Source organism: Gorilla gorilla, chromosome 6 (genome assembly GCF_029281585.2).
Source record: "Gorilla gorilla gorilla isolate KB3781 chromosome 6, NHGRI_mGorGor1-v2.1_pri, whole genome shotgun sequence".
In the NCBI taxonomy this organism is placed as follows: domain Eukaryota; kingdom Metazoa; phylum Chordata; class Mammalia; order Primates; family Hominidae; genus Gorilla; species Gorilla gorilla.
In genome coordinates this window covers 147,977,491-147,997,641 of record NC_073230.2, presented here as the reverse complement: position 1 = coordinate 147,997,641, position 20,151 = coordinate 147,977,491, and the positions used below count along the sequence as shown (strand labels likewise).

The 20,151-nt window shown below is 45.3% G+C and overlaps 1 protein-coding gene and 1 non-coding gene across 6 annotated transcripts in view; both read left to right on the top strand.

Annotated features, from left to right (window-relative positions):
- KIAA1549 (KIAA1549 ortholog) overlaps nucleotides 1-20,151 on the top strand; it is a 150,419-nt gene that overhangs the window by 93,187 nt on the left and 37,081 nt on the right. For 4 of the 5 annotated variants that reach the window (XM_055393204.2, XM_055393203.2, XM_004046297.5 and 1 more), the window contains exons 11-14: nucleotides 7,126-7,322; nucleotides 9,057-9,172; nucleotides 17,270-17,475; nucleotides 18,872-19,095. In XM_055393204.2, the coding sequence (XP_055249179.1) occupies nucleotides 7,126-7,322; nucleotides 9,057-9,172; nucleotides 17,270-17,475; nucleotides 18,872-19,095 (743 nt within the window). The remainder of the gene's footprint in view (nucleotides 1-7,125; nucleotides 7,323-9,056; nucleotides 9,173-17,269; nucleotides 17,476-18,871; nucleotides 19,096-20,151) is intronic. The other variant, XM_063708795.1, reaches the window with a different exon arrangement.
- Nucleotides 12,156-12,262, top strand: LOC115935422 (U6 spliceosomal RNA). Its single transcript, XR_004071057.2, has one exon. It is a non-coding gene; the product is annotated as a U6 spliceosomal RNA (small nuclear RNA).

The following is a 20,151-nucleotide window of genomic DNA, read 5'->3' as shown; positions in this document are numbered from 1 at the left end:
CTTAGCCTGCCTAATTTTTCATCTACCCATACATACATCAATGAATTGCTTTCAAGAGAGCAGTTGAATCTTTGTGGAAATTTACAACAAAAGGAAAAAATATTCGACTAGTAAGTGTGGGGTTTAGAAAAGACACATAGATGATTGCTGTTAAGTACATTATGGTAGAATCCAAACGTGTTGCTGTGTAGTTGATCTAAATCCAGTAAGTACACAGGGACAACAAATAAACCAGCAGAGAAAGGGGTCATGGACCAGTGAACAAGTGACTTGCATTCAAGCAACCTGGACACAGATGTGCAGTATCCAGTAATCAATCATTTGAAAGAAGTGAACGAAAGTATCCTGCAAGTCTGAGTAATTGTGCGGGAAAGTATACAGTATTAACTCAGCTCTCTCTTATTTGTTCTTTTGAAGTTGTAATTTTGATCTTTCGGAAGTAAACATGGACCTTTTCACCCCTTTTTCCTTTTAATACAAAATATGTTGTTAAGACCCCAACTGAGTCCCCGTGGACAAGGGTGCCTGCCAGGCTTTCATTCCTGAGGATGGTGAGCTCACGGAAAGCGTATGCATTGTGGCACCTTGGGTTTCCCACACGCTGCTGAACAGATCTTGACGATTACAGTTGTCACATAGACAGATAAAGCACAGAGCCCTGCCATGAGTTTGTCCCCTGGATGAAATGAGACAATGCCCTTGGCATTTCTCACTGCCATCCTCTTCCCTGTTCTCCTTGGATTCTTCTGCGGGAGGGAACTGTCCTTCAATGGCTGGGAGATGGTCGAGGGGAAGCTATGAAATAAAAACCTCACTGCTGCTGCTGCTGCTGCTGCCACCTCCTCTACAGAATATCTAAGTTCACAGTTTCCCAACGTGGAACGAATTGTCCTATTTCATGGCTGTATTTCTCTCTCAGTTCTTTCAGAGAGAAAGCAAACCATACCACAAATTTATTGTGCCTTGATTGACCAAGACCAGCATTTTGAATTGTGATTTTATTTGATGTTCCCGAGGTTTCTACATCTCTGGGCAGAGCACCGCAGGAAGCTGCTGCATGGATGACAGGCGGGCCTCTCTTCTGTAAAGTGGGAGGACTTGGGAAAGGGAAGGTGGGAGGGGGAGCCAGCATGCTGCCCGGACCACAGGCACATGCTGGACAGCTCTCAGGAAAATCGCTAGTGTAGGAGGACTTGTACAGAGGTGTGCATCTGGAATGATCCCTGTAAAAGGGCTGCCTGCTCCTAGAAAACTGTGTGTCTGCTCCCTGGGGTTTGGGTAGACCAGTTGAAACTCAGGGTGCTAGTCCATGGGTCACAGATGAGAAAATAAACATATTTTATTTAAATAAGTTTTAAATACATGTGTTTAAAGAAACATCTAATGATGAATTTATTTTACGCAAATAAATATTTAATAATTAATTTAAATAATTTATGCAAGTGCCTAATAAATTTACTTTAAATAAATATTTAATAATAAATAGGCCAGGCGTGGTGGCTCATGCCTGTAATGCCAGCACTTTGGGAGGCTGAAGCAGGCGGATCACCTAAGGTCAGGAGTTTGAGACCAGCCTGGCCAACATGGTGAAACCCCATCTGTAATAAAAAAATATGTACCTAAAAGTTAGCCAGACGTGGTGGTGCACGCCTGTAGTCCCAGCTAGTTGGGAGGCTGAGGCAGGAGAATTGCTTGAACCCAGGAGGTGGAGGTTGCAGTAAGCCGACATTGTACCATTGTATTCCAGCCTGGGCAACAGAGTGAGACTCCATCTCAAAAAAAAATCATAATAAATACATTTACTTAAATAAATCATAATAAATACATTTATTTAAATAAATAATAATGGGCATGCAGTGGAACAACAGGTTTGGGTTTGTCATTTGCAAAAGGCTGAGGGGCTGTTATGCTCATGAACTGCTGAAGTGGTGGAGTGGCGTACTCCTGTAACAGGAGCTCTTTAATCAGAAAACAGAGGAAGTCAGCTTTTGCCTTTTGTTTCATTTTTGTAAACTGTGTTTACTGTAAGTTTTGTCCCCCTCTGCTGGCATAAATCATTATTGCAGATGACATTCCTTCTACCCATTGATCTGAGAATTTCAGCTTATAAAAGATGTTAAGGCCGGTCTCAGTGGCTCACGTCTATAGTCCCAGCGCTTTGGGAGGCTGAGGCAGGAGGATTGCTTGAGCCCTGGAGTTCAAGATCAGCTGGGCAATGTAGCAAGATCCTGTCTCTACAAAAAAATTTTAAAATATTAGCCAGGCGTGATGGCACATGTCTGTGGTCCCAGCTCCTTGGGAGGCTCAGGTGGGAGGATTGCTTGGTCTTGAGAGATTGAGGCTGCAGTGAGCTGAGATTGTGCTACTGCACTCCAGCCTGGGTGACAGAGCGAGACCACATCGAATGAAAAAAAAAAAGACCTTAGGTCACAGACCTAAGCCACTGATGTTGTCACTCATTTGTGCATAAAGTTAGCACAAATAAGACAAAGCCTTTTGTGTCTGTGTGTAATATATTGTCTGAAATCACTCCTTAGATCTGTTTGGCCTTTGTCTTTTGACTGACAGGACTCTGTAGGGGTGTGTGTGTGAGTGGAAAAACTCGAACCATGTTTCTCCTCTGCTCTCACACCACACAACAGTCAACACAGGAGACTTCTGTGACCGAATTTGGGGGGGCTTTCCTCACACACCAAGCAGCAGTTATCAGCTGGGTGTCCTTGAATTCAGTTCCGACACTGTCCACTGGGAGGTAGCCTCAGATCCTACAGGTGGAGGGCTCAGTCCCCAAGACTGTCCTCCTCCACCGCACCCATCACAAGTGTAGGTCTCCAGAACTTCTGACCGACTGGCTTCAAGTTGAGGTTCCCACCATCGCTTTTTGGGTTTGATTAATTTGCTAGAGCAGTTCACAGGACTTGGGGAAACACTTACTTTTGTTTACCAGTTTATCACAAAGGATATGTTAACAGAAAAACCAGACTCTGTAAAATATCTTAAAGAGGTTCATTCCAAGCCAGTATGAGTGACCATGGCCCTGAGAAAGCATGAGCCCAAGAAGCTGTGAGTAAATGGCCCAAGGCGGTCAGATTACAATTTGGGTTGATACGGTTGCCGTTGCGTCTGGCTGGGGCCATCGTTGTGGGTGGTAAAGGCCAAGACAGCTGCAGGTAAAGAAAGGCAGATTTATTAGAGAATGTATGAAGATAATGTTGCAAGGGTGCAGTGGCCAGCACAGCAGAGAAGGGGCTGTCGGGCAAGAGACAGGGGCAGGAGGGAAGTTTTATGGGCCATGCTGCTGGGGCTATGAGCAGAATGAGGTGTTTGGAAACAGGATGTCATGCCAGCAGGTTGTCTGTGATGAGCCATTTCTCAGAACAATTGTTCTGCCCTACGTGGGACCCCTTCCGCATTGTTACTTATCAGGACTCCACATATACATTTTTATTATTATTATTTTTTGAGACAGAGTTTTGTTCTTGTCCCCCTGGAGTACAATGGTGGATTACAATCCACCTGGAGTACAAGGCTGGAGTACAACGGTTCGATCTCAGCTCACCGCAACCTCCGCCTCCCTGGTTCAAGCCTTATTCTCCTGCCTCAGCCTCCCGAGTAGCTGGGATTACAGGCACGTGCCACCACGCCCGTCTAATTTTGTATTTTTAGTAGAGACGGGGTTTCTCCATGTTGGTCAGGCTGGTCTCAAACTTCCGACCTTAGATGATCCACCCGGCTCAGCCTCCCAAAGTGCTGGGATTACAGGCGTGAGCCACTGTGCCCGGCCCTCCACATAAACATTTTAAGGAGACAGGAGTTACAGGAGAAGAAATAACCCAATACATAGAAGCTCGGCCTGAAAGGGCAGGATATCTTGAAGTGAGGGGCTTACAAGTCATAGGTGTGTTTCAGGATTCTTTAGTTGGCAATTGGTTGAGAGAGTTAAGTTTTGTCTAAAGACCGAAAGTCACTTCAAAGGAATGCTTAAGTTAAGATAAGGGGTCTGCTGTCTGCCATGTGATGCTATACCAGAGTCAGGTTAGAAAGTAAGCCACATTATACCGGGTTAATTAAACAAAAACAAAAACAAAAACAATTTAACCAGATTTTATTGTTCGTAGGGTGTGACTTAACACTCCTTTGCATGGGTTTAGGTCTTGTTTATAATTTGGTATCTTATTACCACAAAGAATCTGTTCTATCTGTCTTATAATCTCGGTTTTAATATTAATGCTGGTCAGTTTTGCCTAAACTCTACAAGGGAAGGGCTGTAATGATGCACGTCCCACCTCCCTTCCTGCTACAGCCAAGAACTCGGTTTTTCAGGTTTCTCTGAAGTCCCTTTGGCCAAGAGGGGGCCTGTTCAGTAGGTTGGGGGCTTAGGATTTTGTTCTTAGTTTACAGATATTACAAAGCGCAAGCGCACAAATGAAGAGATGCATAGGGTGAGGTATGGGGGGAATCGGGGGTACAGAGCTTCTGTGCCCTCCGTGGGGGTGCTACCTTCCAGGAACCTCCACAGTGTTCAGCCTTCCAGAAGCTCCCTGGACCCTGCCCTTCTGCGTTTTTCAGGAGGCTGCTTTACATAGGCCTGTTTGGCTATGGTGATCAACTTAACCATTGGCTATTGGTGATCAACTTAACCTTCAGCCCCTCTCCCCTCCCTGAAGGTTGGGGGGTGGGGCTGAATGCCCTGACCCTTGTATCATGCCTGGGGCTCTGTGGTGAGCAGCCCCCCTCCTGCAGCTACCTTGGGGCTGCTGGCCATCAGTCAACTCATTAGCCTGTAAAAAGACATCCTCAGGAGACTCCACGTATTTTAGGCGGTGTACACCAGGAAACGGGGATGAAGACCAGAGAAGTGTTTCAGAGTGTCACTGTGTGGATGTGGAATATGCCTGGGCAGGAGGGAAGGCTTCGGTTTGCTTTTGGCATTCCATGGAGGAGACCCCTTGGGACGACCATTGCTGTGCAGTTTATTTCCCTGTGCTTTGCAAGCTTGAATTAAGGAAACTGTTAATACCTTGGCACTTTTCATGTCATCAGAAACACTGTTATTGTCCACATTTCTGCATACATTGGAGGGTCTTTCCAAGGGCACAGTGGCTCACACCTGTAATCCTAGCACTTTGGGCGGCCAAGGTGGGTGGATCACTGGAGAGCAGGACTTTGAGACCAGCCTGGGCAACATAGTGAGACCCCATCTCTACTAAAAATACCAAAAAATTACCCCCAGCATGGTGGCGTGCACCCTTAATCTCAGCTACTTGGGAGGCTGAGGCAGGAGAATCACTGGAACCCGGGAGGCAGAGGTTGTGGTGAGCCGAGATTGTGCCACTGCACTTCAGCCTGGGTGATGGAGCCAGACTGTCTTAAGAAAAAAAAAAAAAAAAAAGAAATGTGAACAATAACAAATGGCCTTTTTTTTTTTTGAGATGGAGTCTTACTCTTTCACCCAGGCTGGAGTGCTGTGGCGCGATCGCAGCTTACTGAAATCTCCAACTCCCAGGTTGAAGTGATTCTCCTGCCTCACCCTCCCGAGTAGCTGGGATTACAGGTGTGCACCACCATACCATGTCTGGCTAATTTTTTTTTTTTTTTTTTTTTTTTTAGTGGAGATGGGGTTTCACCATGTTGGCCAGGCTGGTCTCGAACTCCTGACCTCAGGTGATCTGCCCGATTCAGCCTCCCGAAATGCTGGGATTACAGATGTGAGCCACCGTGCCTGGCCAACAAATAGCATGTTTGATGACATAATATCTTACCACAGCTCTAGAAGCTGAGGCCTGGCATCCCTAGTTGCAGGCTCAGGAGTCTGTCATGGGTTTGGTGTGGGGTGATGCTTGTATCCCTGGAGAGGAATCCTGCATCCACTGGTTTGAGTGGGGCACGTTTTTGAAGAGCCCTTTCTCCTTCGGTTTTGTGCCCCATTACTTCTTTTGACTACTTCTTTCTAGAAATTCTTTGTTCCCTTTGCTTCTACTACATGGAACTTTCCAAATTCTTCTGTTTCTTTGAAATCACATTCTATTTTCTTCCTTGCTTCCTTTTTCTCTTCTTAGCCCCGAACTATTAGATGTTCTCCAACACTTTATCCACAGAATCTGTATTTATGTTGAAAAACTCAGCTCCCCTACCTGTCTCCTTTATGTGGGTGGTTCTTGAAGTCACATCTGAGCCTGCAAGTTCCCCCAGGCTATGGTTCCCCACCTCCAGCTACACCAAGCTGACATCCTTTGGGGCCTCAAATTAAGCGTGTTTGAAATGAAACCTGTCATTTTGTCTCGAGCCATCATTCCTATATGACTCGCCTCTTTCCCTTAACGTCACTTTCATGCTTCACGATGCCCCTGCCCAAAAATTCACGTCCTCATTGGCTTCTTTCTCTTCCTTTGCCTCTCTTGTCTATTTGGCTTCTAGGTCTTTCTGCCTGATCCCTAGAGCTGTTCATTCCTTCCCATGTTCACTGCTAAGATTTGGGGCTCATGTCTTTGTGGTTTTATGCGCATGGCCAGGCTCTCTTCCTGCTTCCTTGGTGTCCTGTGTGCTTGTATTTTAGAAATCTGCCTGTTTAGAAATGTTTAGTGGTTTTCTGATTTCCCAGAGGGCCAGCTCCAGAAGCTGGTGTTTTTGGAGTCATCCATATACAGACTGGACTTTTCTCTCGTGCTCCTATGCTCTGACCCATCTAGCATAGCCAATGTGATTTCTTCCCAGTCCTCAGTGTTCTCTGCTTCCTGATATGATCTAGAACATTCTCTTTGTAGCCTCCTCTTTCTGTTTCCAAGTCCTGTCTGTTCTCAAGGCCTGGCTTTGGTCCCCATTACCCTATAAAGAATATCTTGCTCCTGCCACATGGCACATGGTATGCTGCTGTGATAGCAGGTCAGGTGTTGTCCTAGGGTCTAGCTATTTAATCCTTGTACTCTTGTTTAATCTTTCACAAGTGCCTGTCTTCTCCTGGAACTCTGGGTATAAACAGAACCTGGCATGCAGTCCATGTTCTAGCGATGCTTGTTGGATTGGAGTTGTGGAATTGCCAGCACAGTCTTGGGTCAGAAGTTGTGCCCCTCTCATCAGCCTTGGATTCCGGGTTAACAATCTTGTTTGTGTGTGTGTATGTTTCAGCTGCAGATCCCTAGTGTGAAGGGCTTCGATTTTGCTAAGCAGCATCTGGGTCAGCACAATAAAGACGACATATTGATTATTCATGAGCCAGCGCCACTGCCAGGACCTCTGAAGGACCACACCACGCCCTCGGAAAATGGAGACGTGCCAAGCCCCAAGTCAAAGATCCCTTCCAAGAATGTTCGTCACAGAGGAAGGTTATTATTGGGCTTTCTGTATTATTCTTTGTTGCAGAGCATGCTTCTGTTATCAGGCTGTGAGTTTCTGATGTCACAGGGGCTGATGGTGAGTGCAGCCCTGCATGTGCAGCCCAGGAGACTGATGACTTGCCCAAAGTCACACACGAGCCCAAGAGTGTTTCTGAGCCACTCTCACGGGCTGCCAAAGAAGGCTGTGTGATTTCTTTCCCCACACGGTTGAAGATCATGAATCACTATCTGTGATGGTTTAGGGGTCCCCATCAGACTTGATTAGAGATTGACCAGCTCATGTGTATATATCCTGAGGGGAGCATGCTAGGCCTCATGGAGATAATATCAGAAATAACATAGAAGGAGTGCACAGCACATGGTACACGCTCAGCCTGTGTGGACCGCTGTGTCCATGCCTGGGATGCCAGCAGCTGCTGTGACTTCATTGCTTTGCCTGCAGGTGACCTTCATCACATGCTCCTGCGTTTGCTTTGTTTTTCTCTGGCTGCTTATGTATGTCACCTTTGTCAGGATATCACACAAGACTCTTCACCGCCTCCTCCCTGCCTCGCTCCCCATTCCCCCTCTCAAAGTATAGCACATGGAGAATTGCCTATTAGTTTTCCAGGCTACCTGGAAGCCCCTCCTCACCCTCTGATCCTGTGAGAAGGGCTGTAGCTCTGTGAAAGAAGACAGAGTTCAGAATCGGGTTTGTTAAGTTGACTTTCCATCATAGCACCGTCAGGCTTTGGCTACTGAAGCCTCCTGTTGTCAGCCTTTCTTTGAGCTTTGGAACGCCAAATCCTGATTTCCTGCTAAGAGCAAAAAAAAGTGTGTGATGATATCAACATTTGAAACGATGTCATGATTTCTGTCTTATCAGGAAACCTACCCCAGGGGTTCTGGCCTAGTTATAAGAGTGTAATAGATGTCAGAACATGATCTTTACAAAAGAAAATGAGTTATGTAGAGAGATGCTATTTGATTAATTATTTTGCAGGCTAAGAATAAATGGAATCATTGAAGATTATTTAATATGCAAGTAAAATTTTGCAAAGTATTTTTTTTTTCTTGCCTGGTAGCCTTGTCATTGACATTTAGTCATGATAGCTCAATGGTCTGCATGGTTAATACAATGTTTTAGCATCTTTCTGGGCACCAGAATGTCTTGGCATTCCACATTGTCATTGAAGCCAGGGAGCCAACTGATGAAGGAATTTTCCCTGGTGCAAGCTGGGTGCCACAATACTCTTGCTTTTTATATAAAGAATCAGATCTCAGTGTAAGCACCTTCCAAAGATCTGGAGTTATTTGGGGTGACTGCATAGCTACTCTAGCATCCTGAGGATTCTGCAGACCTAGTTAATCGTGAACCCCAGGTCCTGTTTGATCCAACTCATGCTAAACCCAGACTGCTGGTCCAGAAAAGACTGGGGGCCAGGGGCTGGGCCTTGAGCCCTGGTAACTGTGGGACCTTCCTCCTATCTGGCACTTAATTGTCTAGCATTTGTTGAAATGCAGCCTGCTGAGCCATTTAGTAAGCCGTGTTAATCTGTCTTCAGGAGGTGACTGTGGTGTTAATGTGATCCTTGAAGACGCTGTGCTATGGAATAATTTTTTGGACCGTTTCATTTCTGCTGGTTTTGCCTGGAAGCCTGACTTCCACACACAAATTAATGGGACTTTTTCCTTTTCATTCTTTCTTGTTTCTAATGTTTGCAATTCATTTTGTGTCTGCAGAGTTTCTCCCTCAGATGCTGACTCTACGGTCAGTGAAGAGTCCAGCGAGAGGGACGCAGGAGATAAGACGCCGGGAGCCGTCAACGATGGCAGGTCCCACAGAGCCCCGCAGAGCGGTCTGTGACTCTTCTGGCTCTTCCCATTAAAAGTAGTCCCTATGAGAGTCCGAAGGCTAGGGCCTTACACTACTTCAAATGCTAAACCCTTAAAAAAATCTGGGAAATGGAAAATTCATCATTCCTATGGTTTCTTAGCACCAGTTGTAACCATGTAACGTGGTATTGGTGTCTGCTTTGGGGCCAGGGATTCACTGGGGTACGTCTTAAGGTTAATAGCCTCGCTTCACTCTAGTTAAGAGTCCTCACGATTTGCCTGCCCAGAGGTCAAGGAGGAAGCACACTGAAACCAGAGTCTCAAAAACTGCCCCCAGGATTCAATAGCTTTCTTAGGAACCAATTCAAGGATTCACAACTGTCAGTCAGAAAGTTGTTTGTTTATCATAGGCCCAAGTGCATTATGTTAAGTTCTGTTCCTAGATCTTTCTTCCAGCAGGTGGTTTAGTGTGATCAGATGGTTTAGCATGTTTGCTTTGGGAGTCACAGACAGCTTCATAGGCCAGGTATAAAATGAACTTCACTCCTGTTCTAAAGGGTATGACTGTTAAGGCTGATGCACTGTAATAAAGTGAAGGCCACAAGTCTTTAGACTTGGGAGCATTTTTTTGGAGCGATAGCAAGGTAGCTTGTTTTTAGTGTAATAGGTTGTATTAAATAGATGTGCTACTGCAGCTGTTGTATTTGCTGGAGGTTTATTTAAGGATTGAATTTCAGTAGTGCAAAGATCATTGGGAGGCCTCAGAATATTATTATTACTATTTTTTTTTTGAGACAGGGTCTTGCTCTATCACTGAGGCTGGAGTGCAGTGGCACAGTCCCGGCTCACTGCAGCCTCGACCTCCCAGGCTCAGGCGATCCTCCCACCTCAGTCTCCTTAGTAGCTGGGATTACAGGCCTCTGCCATCACACCTGGCTAATTTTTGTATATTCTTGTAGAGACAAGGTTTCACCGTGTTGCTCAGGCTGGTCTTGAACTCCTTGACTCAAGCGATCCATCTGCCTCGCCTTCCCAAAGTGCTGGGATTATAGGCATGAGCCACCACGCCCGGCCAGGATATTATTTTTAATAGGAATTTTTATACTTACAGTTTTTAATCATAAATTTCTCTGTATGGAAATGCAGTGCAGAGTGAACTGTATTCTAGAAATGAACAGACTGGACAGAAGCCCAGGGGCCTCTCCTCTCACTGACACGCTTGTGGCCTTGCTGGTTGCTCAGCCTTCGAGGCTCCTGTGGGGCTGCACTAGCTGGTCCTTGAAGTTCCTTCCAGCTCCTTCCACTTGGTTCTTTTGTAATGTTAAGGACATCCCCTTAGAAAAAGGGAAGAGTTTTTTCTTTGGATGTGGTTTTTCCAAATCTTAAAAATTATTTAGCACCATGGTAACCGATACTGTTTCAGATAGACAGGATTAGAATCTCGTTTTGATCCTTGGAAAGAAATATTTGGGGGGGCGTGGAAAGAGCTCTGGATTTTTCCAAGTTCTGTTCATTGCTTATCTGAGAAAACCTTACTTTCAGTGCCTGCATTTAATGCCTTCTGATGGTATTACAGCCAGTATATTCTATAAGAATAACAAAAATCAAACACCACTCTCAACATAGGCTCAGAATCCAGGTAGTAAGCATCACAGCTCTGGGACCGAGAGTTTGAATGTGAAGGAAAGAAGCGAATTAGATGATTTTGTGAATATTAGAAGCTCAGATGCTGCTGTTATAATTTGAAGAGATAGCAGAATCTGTACATTATTTTCATGTTGTAGAAAGATAGTTTTCTCACTATAAATATCAATTTACTTTTAGAACTTTACTTCTTGAAAGGTGCCATTAGATAGCTTTAATGCTGCTGTGTAGGTATTTTATTGCTTGCATAGAAAATTAAATATCCTATTTTAAAATATTCTGAGTTTTTCTCCTAGCTTTCAGTTATTTTATTTTTTAAAATTTTTTGCTTTTTGAGACAGAGTCTCTTTCTGTTGCCTAGGCTGTAGGGCAGTGGTGCTATCTTGGCTCACTGCAACCTCTGCCTCCCAGGCTCAGACGATTCTCATGACTCAGCCTCCCGAGTAGCTGGGATTACAGACGTATACCACCACACCTGGCCAATTTTTGTATTTTTAGTAGAGATGGGGTTTTGCCATGTTGGCCAGGCTGGTCTTGAACTCCTGGCCTCATGTGATCTGCCCGCCTCGGCCTCCCAAAGTGCTGGGATTACAGGCGTGAGCCACCGTGTTCGGCCTGTTTTATAATTCACATAAAAATATTTCTTTTGTTGAAAGTCATAATGAAGTAAAAATTAATGGAGGTGGGGAGCGGGGAGGGAGGCTGCTTGAGATCCATTATGGAGCCCTCTTCCATGTTGCCATGGGACCAGCGTTCCCTCTCACTCCTGCGAGTGGTACAGCTACTGGCTCTCTTTAGGCTTCTTGGCAAGGCTGTTGACGACTGTCCCAGGTCATGTGGCATATTAAGGACCCACCTTGCAATGGAAGCTGAGAGAACACTGTTGTTTCAGTTTTGGTAAATTGGAGGTTGTGCTTTATTCCTTTTCCAGCTGACTGTTTTTGGAAGGTGACTAGGCCCTGACACATACCCTCATGGCCATCCATGAACCCTTAAGAGATTATTTACTCAGATGTCACTGTGTTCCCAGCTATTCTAGCTTTAAAATAACTCAAATCATAACCACTGGATCCCCTTAGTGAAGATGTGAAGGGAGAGATGAGGTAGGAGATGGGCTGCCATTGCTGCGTCTGTGCATAATTGTAGTTTTTCTCTCTCTCCCCTTTATCATCAGGAATATACCAAGTAGGTAAGGATTGCAAAATACTCAGCATTCTTTTATGCTCTCCTTAGATTGCACGTGTGCAAGTGTGTGATTTTTAAGTAGTTAAAACTTCATTTGAATTCCACAAATTCCAAATTCTAGAATTTCACGTGCAAACCAAGCTGACACTGACTTTTGCATGTGCTAAGGAGCTTGCAGTGCTCGCTTCAGCAGCATATAGACTAAAATTGAAACGCAACAAAGAAGATGAGCGTGGCCCCTGTGCAAGGATGACATGCATATTGGGGAAGCATTCCATATTTTAAAAAAATTAAAAGAGTTTGCAAAATAGTTTAAATGAGATTGAGTACATATAACAATGAAGTTTTTCAAGTAATTTTGGAGTACTGTACCATTTATAAAATGATTGAGATCATAAAGTAGAATTCTTATCTTTTCATGAAGGCAGATTCCCAGAGACCTTTTCAAGGTAAAATTTTATAAACATAGTGGAGATGACTGTAGTCATTGAGTCATCCGTTTAGCAAATGCTTGCTAAGTGCCTGTGGTCAGGTGCTGGTGATATACAGTGAAGATGAGATAAATGTGATTGCTGTCTCACAGGATGTTAACGTGGGTTGCGCACATTAGTAAAGATGTGGTTTTCCAGCCTGGGCTACGTAGCGAGACTCTGACTCTACAAAAAAAAAACCAGAAAAAATTAGCCAGGCCTGGTGGTGTGTGCCTGTGGTCCCAGCTACTGAAGAGGCTGAGGTGGGAGGAGCGCTTGAGCCTGGGAGGTCGAGGCTGCAGTGATCTGTGATTGCATCACCGCACTCCAGTCTGGGTGACAGAGCGAGACCCTGTCTCGGGGGACAAAAAAAGTGGTTTGACTATATTTGCTTGTAGATAATGAGATAATATTTCTTTAAAAATGCTCTCTTGCTTTGTCATTTTAGTAATTCAGACTGAACTTTTCTCTTTCATTCTGCTTTGTTGACATTATCCTGTTCTATACAATCCCATATGCTGTAATTTTTTATTTTTATTTTTTATTTTTTTGCTTACCCAGTCTCGAGTGCAGTGGCACAATCACAGCTCACTGCAGCCTTGACCTCTTGGGCTCAAGCAGTCCTCTCACCTCAGCCTCCTGAGTAGCTGGGACTACAGGAGCATACCACACCCAGCTAACTTTTTATTTACTTTTTGTAGAGATGAGGTCTTGCCATTGTTGCCCAGGCTGGTTTTGAACTCCTGGGCTCAACTGATCCTCCTGCCTTAGCCTTCCAAAGTGCTGGGATTATAGGCATGAGCCACTATGCCCAACGTTTTTCTTTCTTTTTAAGATTTTTATTTGTATTTTAACTGATGGTAAGAAAACATATAAATTTATGGTGTACAACATGATGTGTTTTTTGCTTTTATTATTTTTAGTTGACACATAATACTTGCAAATATTTATGGGGGACATTGTGATATTTCCATGTATGAATATACTGTGTGATGATCAAATCAGGGTAATTAGCATATCTGTCACCACAGACAAAGTTATCATTACTTTTTCTTGGGAACATTCAAAATCTGCTCTTCAAGCTAATTGAAAGTATGCAATAAATTATTAGAGTTACCTTACAGTGCCTACAGGTGCTCAACCCATTCCTCCTCTCTAGCTGTGCACTTTTATTTTTATTTTTTTGAGACACGGTCTCACTCTGTTGCCCAGGCTGGGGTGCAGTGGTGCAGTCATGGCTCACTGCAGCCTTGACCTCCCAGGCTCAGGTGATCATCCCTTCTCAGCCTCCTGAGTAGCTGGGCCTGCAGGTGTACACCACCACGCCGGGTTATTTTTTGTAGAGATGGGGTTTCGCCATGTTGCCCAGGCTGGTCTAGAACTCCTGGGCTCAAGTTACCCTCCTGCCTCAGCCTATCAAAGTGCTGGGATTACAGGCGAGAGCCACCATGCCCAGCCTCTAGTTGTGCTTTTGTATCTGTTAACCAACTTTTGTCTATGTCCCTTCTCTTCCCTTCCCAGCCTCCAGTAACCTCTAGTCTACTCTCCAGTTCTAGATCAACTTTCCAGCTTCCACATATGAGCGAGAACAGTGCAGTGTTTATCCTTCTGTGCCTGGCCTATTTTACTTAATGTCATCCAAGCTCAGCCATATTGCTGCAAATGGCAGGATTTCCTTCTTTCTTGTGACTAAATGATGATGTTTTGATATGTGTATGCATTGTGAAATGGCTAAATCAAGCTATTTAACATATACATTACCTCACATACTTATTTTTTGTGATAACACTTAAAATCTACTCTCTTACCTGTTTTCAAGTATACAGTATATTGTTGTTATTGATTATAGTTACCATGAGGTACAATAGGTATCTTGACTATATAGTAAAATTTATATCATTACTTTTAAAAAATAGGTGAAGAGAAAGGGGTTTTAGTCCCAAGTTCCTACTTGCCTTAAGGCAGGATTCACACAGCATTAATCTCTGTGTGTCCATTGTACTTTGTACTAATCATTATTACCCAGGGAGCTTTTTTAGAAAAATTGTTCAATGCATAGCAAACAATAATATATATTATATAATTATATATATTAATATATGATATAGAAGTATGTAATATGTAATATATAATTGCTAATAGTAATATACTACTAATTACTAATTATATATTACCTATACTATACAGTTCTATAAACAAAAATATATACTAATATATAATATGTGTGATATAATTATATAATATATATGTGTGATATATATTATATGTATATGTAAAAAAATTTAAAGCCCCTCTTTTCAGCCATGTTGAAGGACTGGGTTCTGGGCAGTATGGAAGCTGGAAGATTTTCTGCACCTCTTATTTCCTCTCCTCCGCTTGGTCCCTCAGCTCTGTAGAGTGGCCCAGGGTTTGTGCATCCCCTCCTCTGGTTGCAGTCTGTGAACAGTTCAGCGAGGATGAAGCAAGGGCCGTGACTACAGTGGGAGGGGGTGAGCTGGGCTCTGGACAGGAGCCCAGTCTTAGGCTGCTGCTCCAGTGGTACCCAGGCAGGGCTGACAGCCCAGTAGGGAGGGGCCTTTTTTTTTTTTTTTTTAATGCCTGTCACCTTTGTCTCCCAGCAACCCAGAGGTCTCTGCCACCCTGGAGGAAAGTGATCCCGCTTCTAGGTATCAGTAGCTTAATGGGCTACCCTCTGTGACATTTGTTGTTAACTCTATAAGTCTGGATTAGCAGGGCTAGCCTGTCTGGAGAAGCTCATGATCTCCTTTTAGGCATTATGCCTGCAACTTGAGTAGCTGCCACCGATGAATGGTGGTGCCTGGCTGTGCTTCCATTGCACAAATGCACAAATAGTCAGGTTCCTTCTAGGTGTGGGGCCAAGAAAGAAAGCTTGAGCATAGCTGGAGTCCAGACAATGGTGCCCCCTGGCTCAGACAGACATCATTCGTTCAGAATCAGCCAAATGACTTCTGATTGCTTGGGATAATGAATGTAATTCAAATTGAGAGAAAATACAGATTTACATAGCAATGCTGTGCTTTCCTTATATGAAACATCAACTACTGCTTCTTACTGCTTTGCTCATCTATGTTTTTTACACTGAGGAGAGACCTTTGTGTTTTTCACTTATGCTTTGAAGTTTCAAATGTTAGGCTTTTGTTTAGAAGCAGTTTCTGCATGTGCATATTCCCTCTGTCAGCCTGCTGGCCATTTATTTGAAAGCAACATCCAGAAGTGACTGGCTGATTAGAAGAAGGGTATCAGTTGATCTTTTTTTTGGCGGGGGCGGGGGGACAAGGTCTCACTCTGTCACCCAGGCTGGAATGCAGAGACATGATCTCGGCTCACTGCAACCTCTACCTCCTGGGCTTAAGGGATCCTCCCACCTCAGCCTTCTGAGTGACTAGGACTACAGGCATGTGCCACCACGCCCAACTAATTAAAAAAAAATTGTAGAGACAAGGTCTTAACCATGTTGCCCAGGCTGGTCTCAAACTCCTGGGCTCAAGCAATCCTCTTGCCTCAGCCTCTCAAAGTGCTGGGATTACAGGCATAAGCCATTGTGCCTGGCCAGTTGATCTTCTTAAGTGTGAGTAACTAGCTCTTTCTACTCAGCCCGTCTTCATTTTTCTCTTTCTCTTTTTTCAAAATTAAAGTGTATTGGGATTATCTCTACTATAAAAATAATACTTATTACAGAAAATCCTCATTATCAAAAATAAAAGACATTGGGAAAAATCACCCATCATGTGAAGATTCAGTCTCTGTTGATATTTTTTAAGTGTTTCTTTTCTGTCTTTTTTTGTGCATTTGAATTTCTTTTTTTTTTCACACTTCTGACTAGTTTTTAAGAAAATTATTGTGGTTAGATATACATGGCCTAAAATTTGCCATGTAACCATTTATACATGTACTCTTCAACTGTTTTTAAAGTAGGAACTAGCGCCGGGCCCGGTGGCTCCTGCCTGTAATCCCAGCACTTTGGGAGGCCGAGGCAGGTGGATCACTTGAGGTCAGGAGTTCAAGACCAACTTGGACAATATCGTGAAACCTTGTCTCTACTAAAAGTATTAATACAAAAGTTAGCTAGGCGTGGTGGCATGCACCTGTAATTCCAGCTACTCAGGAGGCTGAGGCAGGAGAATCACTATCCAGCCTAGGCGACAGAGTGAGACTCCGTCTCAAAAAAATAAAAAATAAATTAAAAAAATAAAGTAGGAACTAATTCCCTGCAAGCAACAGGTTTTTTCTTCTCATGTGTCTTCAACTTCGTTTTCTTTCCACATCAGAACTGAAAAGCCAGAAGTGTGGTCACTGTTAACTGGTACCTGCCTGCATGTACTGGTCTTCTGTTTTCTCTGTAGTATGACATTGCCTTGGCAGCTGAATTTGTATCACTCCAGCAAGCTCCCTGCCAGATGGTAGCAATAGTTCAGAGCCGCTATAAATGTGTTTTCTGAAAGTTCTGTGAATGGCTTATTGACTACTGAGCAACTTCAGGCTCCTTCTGTCCTATATTCTTTCTGAATGAAGATTTTGAACCACAGACAAAACAGTGCAGTTTTTGACAGTATCATAATGATTTCCTCACGTCTCTTCTTAGGGTACTTGTAATTTTTAATGAAGTTAGAGGATACAGTATATAGCCCAGACTATTTAAGCTCAGAGAGTGAAATTGTAAACACTCTGCTACTGCAGTGGGGATGTATTTTTGGTCAGAGGCCCATCCAAAGATTCTTTAAAGAATAATTCACAATTTTGATTAGTTGCTGTTTCTTTAGATGACTTCGTGTATGTGTTTTGCTTTTCCTTCTGTTCCAGGGCCACCACTGCCCAGTTCAGGAAATGAGCAGCACTCATCAGCCTCCATCTTCGAGCACGTGGACAGGATCTCCCGCCCCCCGGAGGCTAGCCGGCGGGTCCCCAGTAAGATCCAGCTTATCGCCATGCAGCCGATCCCAGCACCTCCCGTCCAGCGACCCTCCCCAGCCGACCGAGTGGCGGAAACCAATAAAATCAACAAAGAGGTATTTGCTTTTATTTAAAAGTCTGTTGATTAAAAAACTCGGCTAAGCCCGGTGGCTTATACCTGTAATCCCAGCACTTGGGGAGGCCAAGGCAGGCAGATCACCTGAGGTCGGGAGTTTGAGACCAGCCTGGCCAACATGGTGAAACACCATCTCTACTAAAAATACAAAATTAGCTGGGCGTGGTGGCGGGTTCCTGTAATCCCAGCTGCTCAGGAGGCTGAGGCAGGAGAATCATTTGAACCCGGAAGGGGGAGTTTGCACTGAGCCGGGATCTCGCCACTGCACTCCAGCCTGGTTGACAGAGTGAGACTCCATCTCAAAACAAAAACAAAAACAAAAAAAACTCACACACTTATTGGGTCAGTGTTTGAAATGAGTGCAAGGTACAGTGTCAACTGGTTACTAAAGGCATAAGCTGCTGACAAGGATTCTTAATGTAAAACATCACGCTTGGTGGAGATCAGATACCGTGCATGGACGCTCTGGGGCGCATTGGCAGACATGCAGAAAAGTGTTAGTGTGGCTGACCAGGGGCTGCCCTCCTCAGAAAGAGCCACTTCAGCTTCTGATCTTCCTCATGCTACGACCCAGTTCAGGTCTCCGTCTTTGGGGATACCACTCTGGGGGCAGGGGGTCTCATGTCAGGGAACTTGTTTTGGTGACACTAGGTAATTATCTTCTTTATATCTGTCAGTCCTATTTATTAAAGATCTCTAAAGGAGAAAAATATTCTTTTCAGATGTCTCTTTAAAGTTGTCATTGGTTTTCCAAGGTTCGATTTCCAAGGTTCGAGTAACTTTTTTTCCCTGCTTTGGGGGATGGTGACGAGACTCCAGTGTACCACGCAGTGCTTGAGGGTAAAGCTCGTGGGATGGCAGGGTCTCTGCTCCTCCCTAATCTGTGCCTGTCGCTCTCTCGGTGACTCCGTGGAGCTTACAGACAGCAAGTTAAGTGTGGGCCAGAGGAGAGGAGCATAGCAGGAAGGCGCTCCTAGAAGGCTTTGCTGGCTGGGCATGGTGGCTCACACCTGTAATCCCAGCACTTTGGGAGCTTGATGTGGGCGTATCATTTCAGGTCAGGAGTTCGAGACCAGCCTGGCCAACATAGAGAAACCCCATCTCTACTAAAAGTACAAAAATGAACTGGGCATGATGGTGCGTGCCTGTAATCCCAGCTACTCGGCAGGCTGAGACAGGAGAATCACTTGAACCTGGGAAGTGGAGGTTGCAGCGAGCTGAGATCATGCCATTGCACTCCAGCCTGGGCAACAGAGTGAGACTCTGTCTCAAATAAATAAATAAACATAAAAATAAATAAAGACTTTGCGAAGTGTGTGTCCCAGAGGCTTCCCGGGACCTCTATGGCTGTCTTTCTCTCCCTCACCCTTCCTCAGATTCAGACCGCGCTGCGGCACAAGTCTGAGATCGAGCACCATCGCAACAAGATCCGCCTGCGCGCCAAGCGCCGCGGGCACTACGAGTTCCCGGTGGTGGACGACCTGTCCTCGGGCGACACTAAGGAGCGACACCGGGTGTACCGCAGGGCACAGATGCAGATCGACAAGATCCTGGACCCCACGGCCAGCGTGCCCTCCGTGTTCATAGAGCCCAGGAAGAGGTGGGCTGGGGTCCTTCGCTAGGCGGCGGGGCGGGCGTGCAGAGGTGCTGCGGGAAGCACAGGAGCAGGACAGGAGCCCCTCTGCTACTGCAGGGCCTGTGACAGAAGGACCCCATCCGTGTTCACGTGGAGGTCTCTGAAGACAGTTGAAGGGGCTCATGCACAGAAGGATGTGGAGGCCACTCGGAAGGCTTACCCTGGCTGAGGGTCACCTTAGTGTGGGAGACGTTGGCTTTGTTCTCAACTCTGCCCCTCTGCCTGCCTCGGGGCATTTCCTGGGGCTTAATCTGTCTCTTCCAATTCAGCCTGTCTAAAGCTGCACTCACCCTTTCCTTCCCACACTGGCTCCTTCTGTGGTGTCCTTGGCTCTTCCTCACCTCCCACTCTGTCACCTCCAATATTTTCATCTCCCGGAGCCACCCAGGCTGGCGCCCAGCATTCTTAGTTGGTTTTCTTACAGCTGCCTGCAGGGTCTGGGGTCTTTCTTACCTTCCCCTGGTCTCCCAGACTCCCGTCCCCGACATAGATGTGTTTTCCTTAAACACGGCTCTCATGTATGTCTTTCTCTGCTCAAAACCTGAGGTGGCTCTTGTTGCCTGCCAGGTGGGTCCCGTGCTCCCGTCGCAGGCCGGCCCTGTGCCTCCACTCCAGCTCTTTTTCATGGGTCAGCCGCACGGACAGAACTGACACCCAGGAGATGGCCTGGTAGCCCCTGAACATTCACCTGCCTGCTGTTTCTGCCCCTGGCACCTGCTTCCCACATCCTCCCTGGCTTCAGGTCCCATTCACTCTTCAAGACCTAGTTCTGGGCTGGGCGTGGTGGCTCACGCCTATAATTCCAGCACTTTGGGAGGCCAAGGCAGGCGGATCACGAGGTCAGGAGTTAGAAGTTCAACACCAGCCTGGCCAATATGGTGAAACCCCGTCTCTACTAAAGATAGAAAAATTAATTGGGCGTGGTGGCAGGCGCCTGTAATCCCAGCTACTCAGGAGGCTGAGGCAGGAGAATTGTTTCAACCTGGGAAGTGGAGGTTGCAGTGAGCCGAGATCATGCCA